The sequence below is a fragment of the Thalassophryne amazonica genome, chromosome 19 (assembly GCF_902500255.1).
Source record: "Thalassophryne amazonica chromosome 19, fThaAma1.1, whole genome shotgun sequence".
Taxonomy (NCBI): Eukaryota; Metazoa; Chordata; class Actinopteri; order Batrachoidiformes; family Batrachoididae; genus Thalassophryne; species Thalassophryne amazonica.
The window spans coordinates 46392498-46409041 of NC_047121.1; the positions used below are offsets into that span (position 1 = coordinate 46392498).

Sequence of the window (16544 nt, forward strand, 5' to 3'; positions counted from 1 at the left end):
CAAATTTTTCCAGAAACTGTGAGAGACAGCCAGGTGGAAACCATTCGGAAGATTCAGACGGCTTTCAGGGATGATTTTACGGGGATCACACAGACTGAGGAGTGGTACAGCCAGTTTAAAGACCACCCACAGCGGCTGAGAGCGCGCCGCGTTCCGAGTGGCGATCGACAGGCTCAAACGATCAGATCATTTCCAAACTGAACGCTGTGTTGATCCGGGATGTCGTCTGACTACAACAGAAGTGGCAGAAGACGTGGACATCAAGACTTTTTCGGCACATTCCACTGTTACAGGAGTTTTTGTCATGGAAAGAGGAGCGGAGGAATGCGCCACCGTGCCGCGAATGGCGCTGAGTCACTTGTTGCTGAATAGAGGGTTCAGAAACAGCATGCGGTGGGGGATTTTTACTAATTTATTTTTTGTTTCATGAAAAGGTGGGGGGACGTGGGCCCCCAAATAGTGATATTTTCAACCTGTACAATAAGTAAATTATAGCAAATCATAATTTTGAAGCCTAACCCGTAAGACACATCCTTATTTATCAAACCTGGTTATGAAAACCCTGTTGAAAACTAGTCTGAAAGCAAATGTTTATTCAACATCTATAAACAGATATTTTGCATGGACAAATTAAGTAAATGAATTCATAAAATTAAATCTGAAACATTGTTCTGGCTGTTGAGAGATAATTACAACACCATCAAATATTACATACTCAGTAATAATAGTTTACAAAAGGCAAAACAAACAAACAAACAAACAAAAAAACATCACACAGGACATAAATTTATTTAAGCAACAATTTAAATACAGTATGAATAATGTATTTGAATTGTCCCTTGGGTATTCTTCAATATTAAGTCCACATAAAATTTTCAAGAAATAATAATAAAATCAACGACACTTGAGATACAGACATTTTATATCTACACTGAACAAAAATATGAAAGCGACACTTTTTTGCTCCCATTTTTTCATGAGCTGAACTCAAAGATCTAAAACATTTTCAAAATATATAAAAAAAAGGCCTAGTTCTCTCAAATATTGTTCACAAATCTGTCTTAATCTGTGTTAGGGAGCACTTTCTCCTTTGCCGAGATAATCCATCCCACCTCAGGTGTGGCATATCAAGATGCTGATTAGACAGCATGATTATTGGACAGGTGTGCCTTAGGCTGGCCACAATAAAAGGCCCCACAGCAAGAAGTCTGTAGGATTGCTTTTGGCCTGGTCCATTCTGTGTCAAGTTTGTATGTTCTCCCAGTGTTCACATGGGTTCCGGGTGATCCAGGTTCCTCCCACTTCCAAAAACATGCAGGTTAGATGAAATGGTGCCTCTAAAGTGGGTGTAAGTACGAGTGTGATGGGTTTGTGTGATTCTGTGATGGACTGACATCAAGTCCAAGGTGTACTCTGCATCATGCCCTACAACAGCTGGGAAAGCCCACCCTGACCCTTAATTGGAGTAAGCAAGGTGTAGAGAATGAATAAAAAAAAGGGTTTACCACAAAAAAGCGATGGTGAATACAACAGTCAGAGCATTTATTGCTTTGATTTTTATGTGACTGAGTGAACATGCCCTTTTTAAGTTGGTTTGTAGCTAACAAAAGTTAACAACTGAAACATTGCAAAAATAATAATGCTTCCACAAGTGAACTTTGTATGTGACAGTAAATCTTGCACAATGCATCTCGTAGTAATATTCTGCATTTCAAAGCTCTGAGCAGTTTGTGAATCTGCTGTTAATATTGTAAATAATTACACCGACTGATACAAAGAGTAGGTCATGAAGAAGAAAACGTCTTACCGTGAGTCATAAAAATTTCCATCAAAGTGCTAATAGTCATCGAGGAGCAAAACGTTGGTGACTTTCTGTGCAGAGCAGTCACCAAATTTGCAGAGAGATCGACTGTGAGTGGTTTTGTATACACTTCGCAGAGTTGCATTCCTCCACACCCTGGACTCAAAGAACTCAATATATCAACTTGTTTATCAAAGAGTCAGAAACTATTTCCTGCAAAATGTACATGAGTTTCAGTGCGAGCGTCCACACACCGGCTGATTAGTACAGTCAAGATCTAGTCCATTACTATTATTTTTACATTACCATGTATATAGGTAGGGGAGGTGATGGTCTAGTGACCGTAGTGACCGTGATGGTTAAGGTGTTGGGCTTGAGTCCAGAAGATCATGGGTTCAAATCCCCGCCTGACTGGAAAATCACTAAGGGCCCTTGGGCAAGGCCTTTAATCCCCTATTGTTCCCGGTGTGTAGTGAGCGCCTTGTATGGCAGCAACCTGACATCGGGGTGAATGTGAGGCATAATTGTAAAGCGCTTTGAGCATCTGACGCAGATGGAAAAGCGCTATATAAATGCAGTCCATTTACCATTTATATGTCGTAGAAATGAACAAGTGAAGTTCACCATGTCATTTAGGTTCTTCATGCTTTTTTGAGCATTAGCATGGCTAAAACCTTTCATCGACCCCCCCGAACCCCCACCTTTTTAAGCATTTTCTTTATTTGCCTCTCACATGACTGGAAGCTCCTCACCATCTAACCATGTCATTTAGGTCCTTCAGACTTTTTCAGTAAAATGGTTCTGGGGAGCAGGAGCATGGCTAAAACCTTTCAGCTTCTGGGGGGAGTCCACTCTCCAGACACCCCCCTCCCTCCAGTTACAGCCCTCTTAACCACCTGCCACTTTTTTTATGTGGATATAAATTAATATTCAAAGTTTTCAGCTAGTTGACAGTAGGGCTGTACAGTATGGCCAAATTATCGGCCACAGTCTGTCAGGATCGGGAGAAGGACGTCAGCCACCATCACCAACAACATGGGGACCCCACAGAGCTGTGTCCTCTGCCCCATCCTCTACACCCTGTTCACCCACGACTGCGTCACCTCCCACCCCAACAACACCACCATCAATTTTGGGATGGCACCCAAGATCCTCAGCAACTTCTACAGCTGCATCATTGAGTCAGTCCTGACGACCTGCATCACTGTGTGGTACGGCAGCTCTACTGTGTGGGACTGCAAACGCCTGCAGAGAGTGGTAAAGACTGCGTCTAAGATCACCAGGACCCCACAACCTTCTCTGCAGTGCATCTACCACTGCAGAGTCCACAGGAGAGCTGTCTCCATCATTAAAGACCCCACTCACCCCCAACATGGACTATTCACACTCCTCCCCTCAGGCCGCAGGTTCAAGACTGTGAGATGCAGAACCATCAGGTTCAAGAACTCCTTGTTTCCCACAGCTGAACACCCCCCCCCCCCCCCCCCCCCCTTAAGGACAGAACCCTCCATCACTGGTCACTTTATCTTCCATTGGACACTGTTGTTGTTTGGCGATTGTGGGCCACTTTTGTGCGCATTCCATCCGCAAATCCTCCTAAACGCCAGTGGGACAGGGCCGTGTTAGGGCAAACAACCGCAATAACCGTGTAACATTCCTGTATGAGTCGGCCGCCATCCGAACAAGTCCGTGATCATCCGCAGAGGCATGCATGTCCGCAGCCAGGATTTTTGAGCGGCTCAAAAATCCTGCTGCGGATGAGATCAGCATCACTGCCTGAACACATACTGAAGACATACACAGGACATACACAACCAACGCGCCGCATATCCCCTGCCATCCGCTGATATCTGCAACCGACGGGTTGGCGCGGCTTGGCGGCGGACCGGGACAGCGTGCAAAACAGATATGACGCGTGCCCAGCACGGCCACATCACGGTCGCAAATGGTATGTCGCGCATGCAGACAGAGTGGGCACGGATGAGGCGAGTGCATCACGGCCGCTGTGCCCCTCATGTGGGTGCCTCCACGGTCGCCTTCACTTCTGTTCCCTATTATATCCGCTTTTCTTCCTCATGTATTCGCTGATCCACCCCGGGACATTTGTCATTTCCGCCCACCTTTGTTGCGGACGCTCAGCTTTTGTCTCCTCATTTCATGCGCAAATCCTCCTAAACGCCAGTGGGACAGGGCCCTTATATTCTATTGTTCTTACCAGCATGCTTATTTTATGTTGTTTGTTTTTTTTATCCCCACTTATATTTAGATATTTTATACTTGGAGTTGGAGTCATTTATATATATATATATATATATATATATATATATATATATATATATATATATATATATATATATATATATAGTGTGGGCAGCAAAATAAGAATTGCATTGTACAAGGAAATGTGTTTCTTTACTGTGCACATGACAATAAAAGCTTTGAATCTTGAATCAATAATGTCATATCAATATGACATGACTATGATTTCACACAAAGTGCAGCAACAGTGAAAATTAAATTTCTTAAACAAAACAGTAATAATACCACACTCATTTTGCACTCACCATAAGGTTAGGATACAGTGCCCTCCAAAAGTATTGAAACAGTTATTACAGATATTTCACACATTTAAATTTGTTTATGCCATTTCAAATACGAGAAATACAAAAAATATAAAGAATAAAAATTTCTAAAATTATCTTCCTCAAACTCAAACTGAAAGCAAATCTCTAAAACGTGATAAAAACCTGTAAATAATAATCAGTTTTATTGCCAGTTTTCTTCAGATAGTCAGGGGATGGAAACATAAACATTTCCAAGTCACTGAATATGTCTTGGACTTGATTTCCATCAATTATGAAGAAATACAAAAGTTTCTTTCATCAAAACATCAAATCTAGGCTTGCATCTCAGATGTACTTTCTGGCAAATTGTAGCTGGACTATCGGGTTTTCTTTTTAAGAAAATCCTCCTTTACACCACTTCAACAGGAAGTATATAGCTATATAATATATAAGTAGCTATATTTTATAAGTTGTACAGATTTGCTTTCAGTTTGAGTTTAAGAAAGATAACTTTAGATTTATCTGAAGTTGTGTCACTGGTGTGTCACTCAGATAGCAAAATTAAGAGGTTATTTAAAAATAAGTCCTTCAGATACCAAAATTAAGATGTTACACAGGTTTTATACAGAACAGAGGAGGAGTAAATTACCTGTATTTCTTTCAGCCTGAGCATCTTTACTTTATATCTCATGAATCAACAGCTGTCTGCTCTTTTAAAATCACTGGAGAAACACGTGTATATATAAGGCAACCCGAATTAAAGGAGAAATGCTGCTTTTAATAACCTGGACCTCATTTCTGGCATAAAATACAGTTGTTTACTCACCAATATAACTTTGGTGTCATTTGGAATCCATGGTTCAGATGACGTGTTCAATTTCAAATCTGAGTCAAACATTTTTCTTCTTCTACTAAGTGGATTAGAAGTTTTTATGGTACACAGCACCAACTACTGTACAGGAGGGACCTAGCAGTCTTTTCAACCAGACGTGCGGTGCTGTGACATGTCAGTCATCTGTGTCCAATCAGATTTCAGGGGAGTCCAGTGGAACCTTGGCCTCTGCTCTAGCTCCAGCCATGCCAGGAAGTGTTCAACATTTGACATTTCCTGTTTCACTGTGGACTCAAAATTTGCCGCTTCTTGTTCCAGTCTCAACTTGCCACAGAATTCCCATGAGATCTCGGCTTGTGGGATCCAGGAAGTGTTTGACATTTACTCAAAATTTGGCACTTCCTGTTTTGGACTCCCTGTACCATGAGCGAGCTTCGCGCTGCTGTGCATCGCTTCCCTCGTAATATTTTCCAAAAAAAAAAAACAACACTACTTCCATCATGCTGTTATATAATCACAAAAATATTTGTCAGCAGCAAAGATCAGGGTTTACTGCTTTATTGCATTTTATGTTTTTGTTAGAATGCAAAAATCTGTGAATGTGATATTTAAAAAAATGTTGATATTGAGATAATATATATTTTATTAAATATTTAAATTATTGTAATTTTATGTGAAATGTGTTGCACTTCTTGTTATAGTCACAAAATCTAAATTTTAGAAAAATATTACATAATGTTGTGACTTGCTTGTGTGTGTTTCTGCACTTGTAATATATATATTTTTAGTCATTACGTCACTCTTGCAATATACAAGTTTTCAATATGCCGATCTATGCTAAAAGCACAGTATATGTAGTGCATATAGTAAATACTGTGCATACGAAATGGTTTTCAATATATTGCTTTTTTAAATGTTTGATTTTTGCTTGTTGGTACTATGCTCCACAGTGCAAGTTTGTTGTTGGCTTTATAACAAATATCAATAATTTGTGAAGAAGAGCAAGAGAGAGAATTAAATTTTGAATTATATATTCTGTTAAAACGTGCCAGACATGGAGCACTATATATACTCAGTACTTTCAAATTAAAACAAAGACAATGACAATATTTATAGGCGATTTTATTCATATAAATAATCATCAGCACAAGAACATTATGATTAAGTTTTTAAACCTGTAATTAAATGTATCAAATTGACAGTTAAATCACTTTTTTTTTTTTTTACATAATTACAGTGGTGGATTAACACACAGTAAATTAGGCATCAATTCAAACTTATTTTTGGCCATAATACATCTGTGAAAATAAAATCCAGTTTCAAAAAGTTATTCAAGAACAACAACCCAGCCTTTTCACAATAAGACTGATATTATCAAATAAAAAATGTTGTTAAATCTTTTAGATTAATTGAAATTAGGCTTTGTTAAAGACAGCTTGCATCTGCTTTGTTTATCACAGATGTCTCCAAAATAACTATTTCTCAAACAATTTATGAATACAAAAAAAGACAAAAATATGACATTAATAAACCAAATTAAACATCCAATGAAACATTGCAGACACACAGAGAGAGACAGGCCAACACAGGGACACAATTGCAAGACTATAAGATGAGATAAGATAAGATAAGATAAGATAATCCTTTATTGTTCCACAGCAGGGATAAAGGATTATCTTATTATCTTGTCTTGTAATTGGGTCCCTGTGTCTGTGCCTGTATATAAAGTATTATATACTGGTGCATGTACTATGTTAAGTAAAGCTTTTTAACCTTGTACACACAAAATGCTTTACAACATTTTCACAAACAGAAAGAACATAAAAGCTGTCATATGGCTCCAGCAAAGACATAAAGGAACATCAGCATTAGTCACTGTCAGTTAGTATTAATCATTCAGTATGCTTCAGCTATTTTTAAAAGAACTGTTAAAATAATTAAAACTTTGCAAATAGCAGCAGTATTTTTATCCTATTATTATTATTAAATTATCTTACCTCTTTTATCCAACCTGAGATGGGGTGACTGTGTTGCACTTGAGTTTAATAGCATATTAGTCTTCTTTGCAACAATGAAAAACATATCACTTTGATTCCTGCACCATCTCGTGCTGTAATTCAAATGGTCTTTGCAGTACATGCAGCATAGAATGAAAGATTTTTCTCCATGTTTGGACAATTTTAAAACATATGAGCTAATGAAGCTGGCATTTGTCCAAATCGATTCCAAGCAGAGCTGACTGATGGCTATATTTTTTTAGACCTTCTGTTTCAAAACATGTATTAAGCCACACTCAGGCCCTGAGGCTCATTTGGTCGGTGCTTATCCCTGGATACCATAGTATAAGGATGAGAGCCCTGGTTGGGACACTAGTCCATCACAGGTTACTTCCCCAGCCTGTAACCCATTTATAGTTGGGGAGACTGGGACAATGCAGATGTAGTACCTCAAAGGACACATACAGGTAGCATCTAGTTCGTAGAAGGCACAATCCAGAAATGGCACAAAAAAATCTGCCCATAGGGGAAAAAGCAACAAACCGGACAACATTGTCATAAAAAGCCACAAACCGATGGTAGACGAAGCCACAAACCAGAAATGACATGGTGAGATGCTGAAGAGCTTCACTCGTTCATGTCCGTGACATATACATATTATAGAACTAGAGTCGAACCCCAGTCTACACTCAAAAAAATTAGTCATATTTACTGGGGGGAACGGCAGCTGTGGTTGCCAGAATAATTCTGTAAGAAATACAGTAAAGATATTGGAATACCTTTACAGAAACTACTGTGGGCTTTTCAGGACAAAACCATAGTAATTAAAAAAAAAATAATAATTAGTAGAACAGTGTATGGGCAGCCCTGAACTGGGGATATTTTATGTGGGAAGCAAGCGCACCAACAGCTTGTACCACCATTCAGTCAGTGTTTTACACTGATAGAGGCAACTAAAGCCTTTAAAACTAGGATTTAACGTTTCTTTTGCACTCCCCCAACAGAACAATCTGTCCATTTACAGTATATATTACTCAGCATCTGTTGACTGAGTGACATTTTTCATCGGCTCTGATTTTTTTGTGGTTGAGTAGTTGACTTTGGCTTGATTTGATTTTCGTTGTTGCCATTTATTTCTGCAGAGTATGAGTATAAACACCTCTGACATCTTCTGCTGAAACTGCTTCCCCACAATCACATACAAGTAAGGGTTTATTGAACTGTTGCTATAGCCAAGGTAAGTAGCTAACTGTGTTCCAATGTCCAACACATGAGCCCATGTGCATCCGGAGGTGATCTCATAATAGTCTAACGTGTCCAAAAATATTAGAATCTGGTATGGTAACCAGCAGATTACAAAAACAGTTAGGATGACTAGTACCAGGAAAGCTGCTTTCCTCTCCACACAACTTCTGCAGTTTTTTCTTATCTTCTGGCTGCTCCGCAAAGCTTTACTGATGTGGTAGGTACAGAAGGACACAACAGGAACGGGGACGAGGAAGCCCACTATGTTAGCAGTCATGTTGTAGCGCAGTCTCCAGCCTTCATGTGGGTATGCCATGTAGCACACATCAACGCCCAGATCAGGGTAGAACTTAACAGTGCGGAACAGGAGAGCAGGGAAGCTGAACAAGAGCCCGACGATCCATATACCGCAGCAGATCCCATGTGTCCAGAGTGTCCTTCTGCCCCGTTGTTGGGACAGCGGTCTAGTGAGGGCCAGGTACCGGTCCACACTGACTAGTGTAAGGAACAGCACACTGCACAAATAATTCATCCCAGTGATGGTGTTGATAAGCTGGCACATATGCTCCCCAAACCTCCAGTGGAAGTGGTGAACAATAGTCACCACCCAGAAGGGCAGGCACAAAACCATGAGGAGATCAGCCGCTGCCAAGTTGCTGAGGTAAATGTCAGCCACAGAGCCGCAGCGCCTCTGGAGACAGAACACGCAAAGCACAAAAGAGTTCCCGAGCACTCCAAGAAGGCAGACAATGGACATATACACAGGTTGCATGGTGTAAACCCACTCCCACGCATCCGTGTGGTTACAGACAACCTCAGCTTTGGCATCATCCATGGTCTCACCTGCCGGGGTAGAGGTCAGTATGAAATCTGGTGCACCGTAAGGCTAATTTAAGGGGGATAATGTTATGGGTGGTCCAAACAAACAGGACAAAAGGTCTAAAACCTTTTAACAGTGTCAACACGTGTTCCTTTCAGGATGTGTTCAAATTGTGGAGAGATAATTGAGTTAATGGCGTAGGAGCAAATAACAGAAAGACCAACAGCAGCTTATCTGTCACAGTGCACACACTCAACATGCTGTTGTCAAAGACAGGACTCTTAGCAACAGATTAAACTCGTGCTTGACTCACAGAAATAAATGTTTTGGACAAAAATAAAACCGGGCAATTGGATAGCCTTTATTTTTATATAGGGCTGTCACTCCTCTCTGAAGACAGAGTTCACTGAAACAGATCCAAATGCTTTCAATCGAAATGGACATGCCAGGTTTTGGAGCTGAACTTACGCTATGCGTTGTCACGTCCTCCACCAGGAAACAGTTTTGAGTACTGACTCAAAGCTACATCAGGGGCATGATGGTAAAGTGCACTTGAAACTGTGCCTGGTTTTGCACCCTGTAGAGGACCCATCTGACGGTAGGGGTTGGTAGTAAGATGAGTCAAAGCATTGACAGATCAAAACAGAGCAAAAATGGACTGCATTTATATAGCACTTTTCCATCTGCATCAGACGTTCAAAGTGCTTTACACATCAATGCCTCACATTCACCATGCATGTAAGGCACCCACTGTACACCGGGAGCAACGTGGGGTTTTAAGGACCTTGCTCAAGGACCCTTAGTGATTTTCCGGTCAGGCTGGGATTTGAATCGAGGATCCTCTGGTCTCAAGACCAACGCTTAACCACTAGACCATCACCTCCCCACAAAAAGGTTTGTTTCTGCTCCCCAGGGAAGTCAACCCTTCATGCCAGGAGCAAAAACAACAATCTGATGCCTCATGCTTGGAGTAGATGAAACCGTTGGGAAGAGCCAAAGCTCATGTTCCTTGAAGTTGGAGATGCCAGTTGTGGGTGAGCACATTGAACTGGCATATAGGCCAATACAAAAATGGACCACATAACATCTAAGCTTCTATCCCCTTTTAGCTTCACGGTTAGAATGTCTGCTTCCCATGCCAGCGACTGTGAATTCAAGCCAAGTGGGGTCCGCAATGAAAGTTATATTGGCTAGTATCTTTTTCATCAATTTTTAAAAAAAAAAACAGAATGTTTCTACTCTTAATTGAGAATGGATGAAATACACCAAATCTTTATATCTGATATTTTCTGAGGCTGAAAAACAAACAAATGAAACAAAACAAAAATTACTCACCAATCGCATACCACCACCATGTCCCAACAATCCTCCATTTGTGCTGCTTCACCAAAGTACAAATAGTTTAGAAATCAATGGGAGACATTAAAACAATATTAATTAAAATGGTCCTGAGTTGACATCAGCCTCAAAAAGACCTACCTCTGCATCAGACTTCCTTAATATCGATTAATGTGTTTGAGATATCCTGTTAAAAAAAACAAACAAACAAACATACACCAGTGACCAAATAACCTGCTTGGAGGATGTAAATATGAACTAGACCCAGATCCATCTCAAAGTTCATTCACCTGTTTCCTGAGCTAAAGGTCACCTGTTCACACAATATTCACTGTAACTGGCGCATTATGTTGTGCATAAATAGATAAACAAACAGTGAACGTTCAGGCCTGATGGTCTGGCAAAAATACATGCCAGAAGGAACAGCTTTATTTCTGGCAGAAAAATTTTACCCCTTGTTCCAACACTGTCTCCAGAATGTTTTCTGTTCCACAACCATTTTTCTTCTGTGGAAATTCCAGTAAATCCCAACTCCTAACAATTTTTTTTCTACTTGGCAGAGCATACCTTCATTTTGGGGATAAACATGGGCGTAGCCATTTCTGCTGGTCACGCTGAGTCAACATACAACCAAGAAATAACGGCGTGGCGAGACAGCATAACGAGACATCTAATGTTCATGCAGCCCACAAAAAGGAGTGCGCTTGTGTCACCACTGGAAACTTTAACGCATTCCACATTTAGTGAGTCAGGAACAGCAGAAAACACTTAGCAGCTGTCTGGGCTGCAGATCTTTTTTGTTGTTCTGCAGCACATAACATTTAACAACATTGAAATCACATCCACAAAAGCATCTTATTGAAACACATACAATACTGCGAGGTACAATTTAAATTTTAAGTCACCAAAATAAAAAAAAAAGCCAGTAATATATATAAACAGAAATTATTTACAGAAGAAATAATGTGCAACAACATGCCCAATGTTTGCTTATATTTGGCTTCAAAAAGTCCAAGAGGTCCAACTGTTACAAATATACTTATGATGAGTGATGATTGTGTTGTTGCTGAACATCGGGAGAAAAGATCAACATTTAAATGCTTATTAAAAGTTCATCCAGCACTTACTCTATATTAGTCTCTTTCTCAGGTGAACACTGTGGACATATTACAGGAAGGTCTTCAAAGTAGAGGACGTGTTAGAACGTGAGGATTCTGACATCAGTATTCTCCTCACAGACAGCTGCTGAAAAACTTCCTGAGCTTTTTTCCTGAAGTTCTTTCCAACAATGACGTAGAGAATGGGGTTGAGCACGCTATTGAAGAAGGCTAGGTAGGTGAAGATCTGACTGCAGATGTCTATGGTCTCGATGAGGAGGCAGTCTTCCATCGCCATAGCTTTTAGAAACACGTCCACTGTGGTGAGCAGGTGGAACGGCAGCCAGCAGAACAGAAACGCCAAGAGGACAGCCAACACCAGCTTGGTGGCCTTCCTCTCGCTGTTCTCGGAATTGAACCGCTCCACTGCCTGGTCCTTCAGAGCCTGAATAATCTTGATGGTGCAGTAGGTAATAATGGAAATGGGGATGACAAAGCTGACAACGATCATTATCCCATCACACACCAACTCTACAGTGGTGTTTGGATATTCAAGGTAGCATGCAGTAATATGGTATTCTGGTATGTATTTAACCACCCGAAACATAAGTGTGGGGACACTCAAGATCAAGCCGAAAACCCACACCAGTAGACACCCAAGTTTGGCATACTTTGGCCGACGCATTCTGCCGTGAGACATTGTGTGCACCAGTGCTACAAAGCGATCGATGCTAACCATAACAAGGAAGTAGATGCTGCAGTAGACATTCATTTTGATGCCCAGGTTGACCAGCTGACAAAGAGATGGATGAAAAGGCCAGTTGAATTCATTAGCTACATAAGTAGCCCAGAAAGGCAAGCAGGATGTCAAGACCAGGTCTGCAGCAGCCAGGTTGCTCAAGTAGATCTCAGCCACAGTGCAGGGCTTCTTGTGGAGGCAGAAAACCAACAGGACAAAAACGTTGCATATGATTCCTAACACAGCGACGATCCAGATATACACAGGCTGCATGGTGTAGACCCAATCCCATGCATCTGTGTGCGGGCACTCACTGCCATTGGTGCCATTTTGGCCTCCGTATGCAGTTGTGGTCATGATGTAAACTGGAACGCTGCAGAGGGAATTTAGAAGATAAAGAGTGGGGAAATGTTAAAGAAAGGTCACGTCTCAGAGCATGCGCTGGCACTGGTGCTAACTGCTGCATCCACCACCCTAAGTAAATAAATACCCGGGGTCCTGATTGGTGCCACGGTTTGGTTTCAGGTTACTTAATTTGAAGTAGGTAGACTTGGCTGCAGAGAGTCACATACAGTATAGTCTATAAACCACAGACAGATAAAGTGCCAATGCTCATAGGATGTGCAAAAGTGCAGAGTTGCAAAAAGTGCTGTTTCCAAACCTCACATTCTCAAATTGCATAAATAAGACAATATGATATGTAATAGCTGCAGAATCTGGGAAGTGTTCAAATAATTCTAAAAACTTCAAGTGGCAAGAGAGGGAAGCATTTTCCCACTTGTTGTATTGAATAATGGCACCCACTCGAACTAACCAGTGGTCATTCCCTATTTCCCAAAAGAACCATCTCTCAGCAATAAGCTGAATCCTTGACACGGATGAAGAGAACTTAATACTTGAACTACTTTTAACTCATACTATTTTAGTAGCACGGCCCAAGCAGAGGGTCACCCCTTTGAGTCTGGTCTGCTTGAGGTTTCCTCCTCAAATCATTCAAGGAAGTTTTTCCTTACCGCTGTCACCTGTGTGCTTACTCTAGGGGTTGGTAAAGTTAGACCTTACTTGTGTGAAGGGCCTTGAGGTGGCTTTGTTGTGATTTGGTGCTATATAAATGAAATAAATTTAATTACATTTCTTTGTCAGATCAATGCCAAGCTATTAATGTTTACACTTTGAATATCCCAGAAAGGAACAGTTTTGGCTTCCATCTGCCACCTCCAAATATAGCTCTGTCAAATTTTGGACTGCATTTATATAGGGATTTTATAGTTTATTAGTAAGGTGTAATGGGAAAGCACTTGCCTCCTTAAATGTCATAAGATGGTTGTTTGAAAAAGTTGTGACAGTAATCACTGACCTCTAAAGTTTTTTTTTGTTTAAAGTAGTCCAACCACAAAAATGTAATGCGATCTTACAAAAATGCAAGTCTGCAGCAGGCAGAACTATAATCATCCTGTGAAAACATTAACGTCAACCTTGAAGAAAACTTTCTTGTTGCCATAAAAGTAAGATACGAACAAACTGTGGTGATAGAAGCTTGTTTACAAAAGCAATGGGAACTTTAAGATAAAATGTTCTCATTTGTTGCACCTGTTTAACTGTATTTAAAACCACTTTCTTAAAAAAAAAAAAAAAAATGAAAAGATACAATCAATATGATTTAAATTGAAATCTTTATCTAAACATGTTTCACTCTTATTTCTGGTAACTAACTGTATTTCACAACATAAAAGCTTGTCAAAATCATTCTGTGAGCTATGGCTCACTGCCATCAAACACAAATACGTTCATGTAGAAAGAAATGTGGAGCAAATAATTAATACTGAGAATCGAGAGAGTACTAGTAATAATGTGAAATGAATTTTAAAATACAAAAAAAAAAAAGAGCTCATATGTACCTTGTAGGCTGAGGAGTCATGTCTTCTGAATAAGTCCAAATGAGAAATGCTCACGTGCTCCACTGTGTTGCTGCTCTGCCCTCCGTCTCAGAGGAAACTCAAAGTTAGTGACTCAGAAGAAGGTCTTCAGTTTCCAAGTTGTATTTTTTTTCTCTTGAATTTCCCCTTCTTCATCTGTTGCATCAGCTTTGTGATCTTTGCTTATTTTCTTTATACATCTTCAGGCAATTCTGATTAGTTGAATTTATCAGGTTTACACATAATGTCATATTTTCATTCTAGTTTATATTAATTTTAACAGAGTATGTGATCATCATTTCTGAATAAAAGTGTTTTTCCTACTTATATTCTTGCTAATTATGGTGTATTTACATATGTTTAATTATGTACTTGCGCCTGATAAAAGTGAATTACAATTTTAATATGCTATATACAGCTATTTGAATAATGGTATTGAAATTCTTATTTTTTTTAAAGTTGCTCTGTTCTTTGTGAAGATTTCAATGTGAATTTCAGGAGATACCATACTTAACCTACTGGAACATCAAGGAAATTTCAATTTGAGTGTCAAAGATTATTCAGGACTTTTTTTTTTTTTTTTTTAAACAAATTACAAAACCAAAAACCTGTAAACCTGCAACTGCCCTGATCAGGTCTGACTAAGGCCTTGTCCACATGGAAATGGAACTTTTCCTATATGAAAATTCAGTAACGTACATCTTCTATAATATATTCCAGTTCTAAGGTAGAACTATAATAGTGTACACTAAGGTATATCTAAATATATAAAAAAGGAAGAGCAGAATAGAAGAGTACAGTAGAGCCACTTAGGTGCCTGGTCTTGAGAACCGGGGATGGTAGGTTATGATCTTTTTCTTTGTCATTTTCAAACAGTGTTCCATAAACACGGTACCGTTTAGAGAAATATATGTATGTCTCAGCCTGAGCCGGAGGATACCGCCAGTAGGAAATATATAGTGCTTATGAAAGTATTCACAGCACTTTTTTCCATATTTTGATATGTTATGAGCCTTATTCTAAAATGGAGTAAATAATTTTTTTCTCAAAATTTTACTCACAACACCCCATAATGACAACATGAAAAACTTTTTTTTTTGTAAATGTTTGCAAATTTATTAAAAATACAAAAACTACAAAATCACATGTACATAAGTACTCACACCCTTTGCTCAATACTTTCTTGATGCACCTTTGGCAGCAATCACAGCCTCAAGTCTTCTTGAATATGATGCCACAAACTTGGTGCACCTATCTTTGGCCGGTTTTGCCCATTCCTTATTGCAGCACCTCTCAAGCTCCATCGGGTTGGATGGAGAGCATCAGGGTATGACCATTTTCAGATCTCTCCAGAGATGTTCAATTGGATTCAGGTCTGGGTTCTGGCTGGGCCACTCAAGGACATTCACAGAGTTGTCCTGAAGCCACTCCGTTGATATCTTGACTGAATTTTGTTTCTCATGGTCTGAGACTCCTTCAGGTGCCTTTTGGCAAACTCCAGGTGGGCTACCATGTGCCTTTTAATAAGGAGTGGCTTCTGTCTGGCCACTCTACCATACAGGCTTGATTGGTGGATTGCTGCAGAGATGATTGTCCTTCTGGAAGGCTCTCCTCTCTCCACAGAGGAATGCTGGAGCTCTCACAGAGTGACCATTGGGTTCTTGGTCACCTCTCTGACTAAGGCCCTTCTCCCCCGATTGCTTAGTTTAATTCCATCCACTTTGGGCAATGCACCAGTACCACTGGCAGCAAAACAGCTCCAGAGCATGCTGCTATCACTGCTAGGTTTGAAAGCCTCACCCTTACTCCTGCAAACATATCTCTTTTCTTTGTGACCAAATACCTCAATCTTTGTCTTGTTTGACTATAAAACTCTTCTCCAGAAGGCATTTGGCTTGTCCATGTGGGCAGTTTCAAATTTCAGTCTAGCTTGAAGGTATCGTTTGTGGCACAGGGCTTCTTTCTCTTTCAGCCCATAGTGATATAAAACTCACTTCACTGTGGACAATGATGCCGGTGTTCTAGCAGTATCCATTTCTTGGCAGACTTGAGCTTTGCTGGTTCCTGGGTTGTTTCTGAACATCATAACTAATTTTCTCTCATCTCAGGGTGACAGGTTGGGTCTTCTTCCAGACCATGGCCTTCCAGACCTATGGGCATTTTCTTGGATAGTCACACGACTGAAAAGCCACCGA

At 40.2% G+C, this 16544-nt stretch overlaps 2 protein-coding genes across 2 annotated transcripts; both read right to left on the minus strand.

Annotated features, from left to right (window-relative positions):
- Positions 1–6337: 6337 nt before the first annotated feature.
- LOC117500831 (B2 bradykinin receptor-like) lies at positions 6338–11157 on the minus strand. The gene has a single exon (XM_034159617.1). It carries the CDS (start codon positions 9272–9274, stop codon positions 8225–8227), a length of 1050 nt encoding a protein of 349 aa, XP_034015508.1. The 5' UTR covers positions 9275–11157; the 3' UTR covers positions 6338–8224.
- A 142-nt stretch (positions 11158–11299) lies between these two features.
- Positions 11300–14434, minus strand: LOC117500830 (B2 bradykinin receptor-like). The gene is made up of 2 exons (XM_034159616.1): positions 14332–14434; positions 11300–12806 (listed from the first exon to the last, which is right to left on the minus strand). Exons 1-2 carry the CDS (start codon positions 14349–14351, stop codon positions 11765–11767), a joined length of 1062 nt encoding a protein of 353 aa, XP_034015507.1. The 5' UTR covers positions 14352–14434; the 3' UTR covers positions 11300–11764.
- Between the last annotated feature and the right edge of the window lie 2110 nt (positions 14435–16544).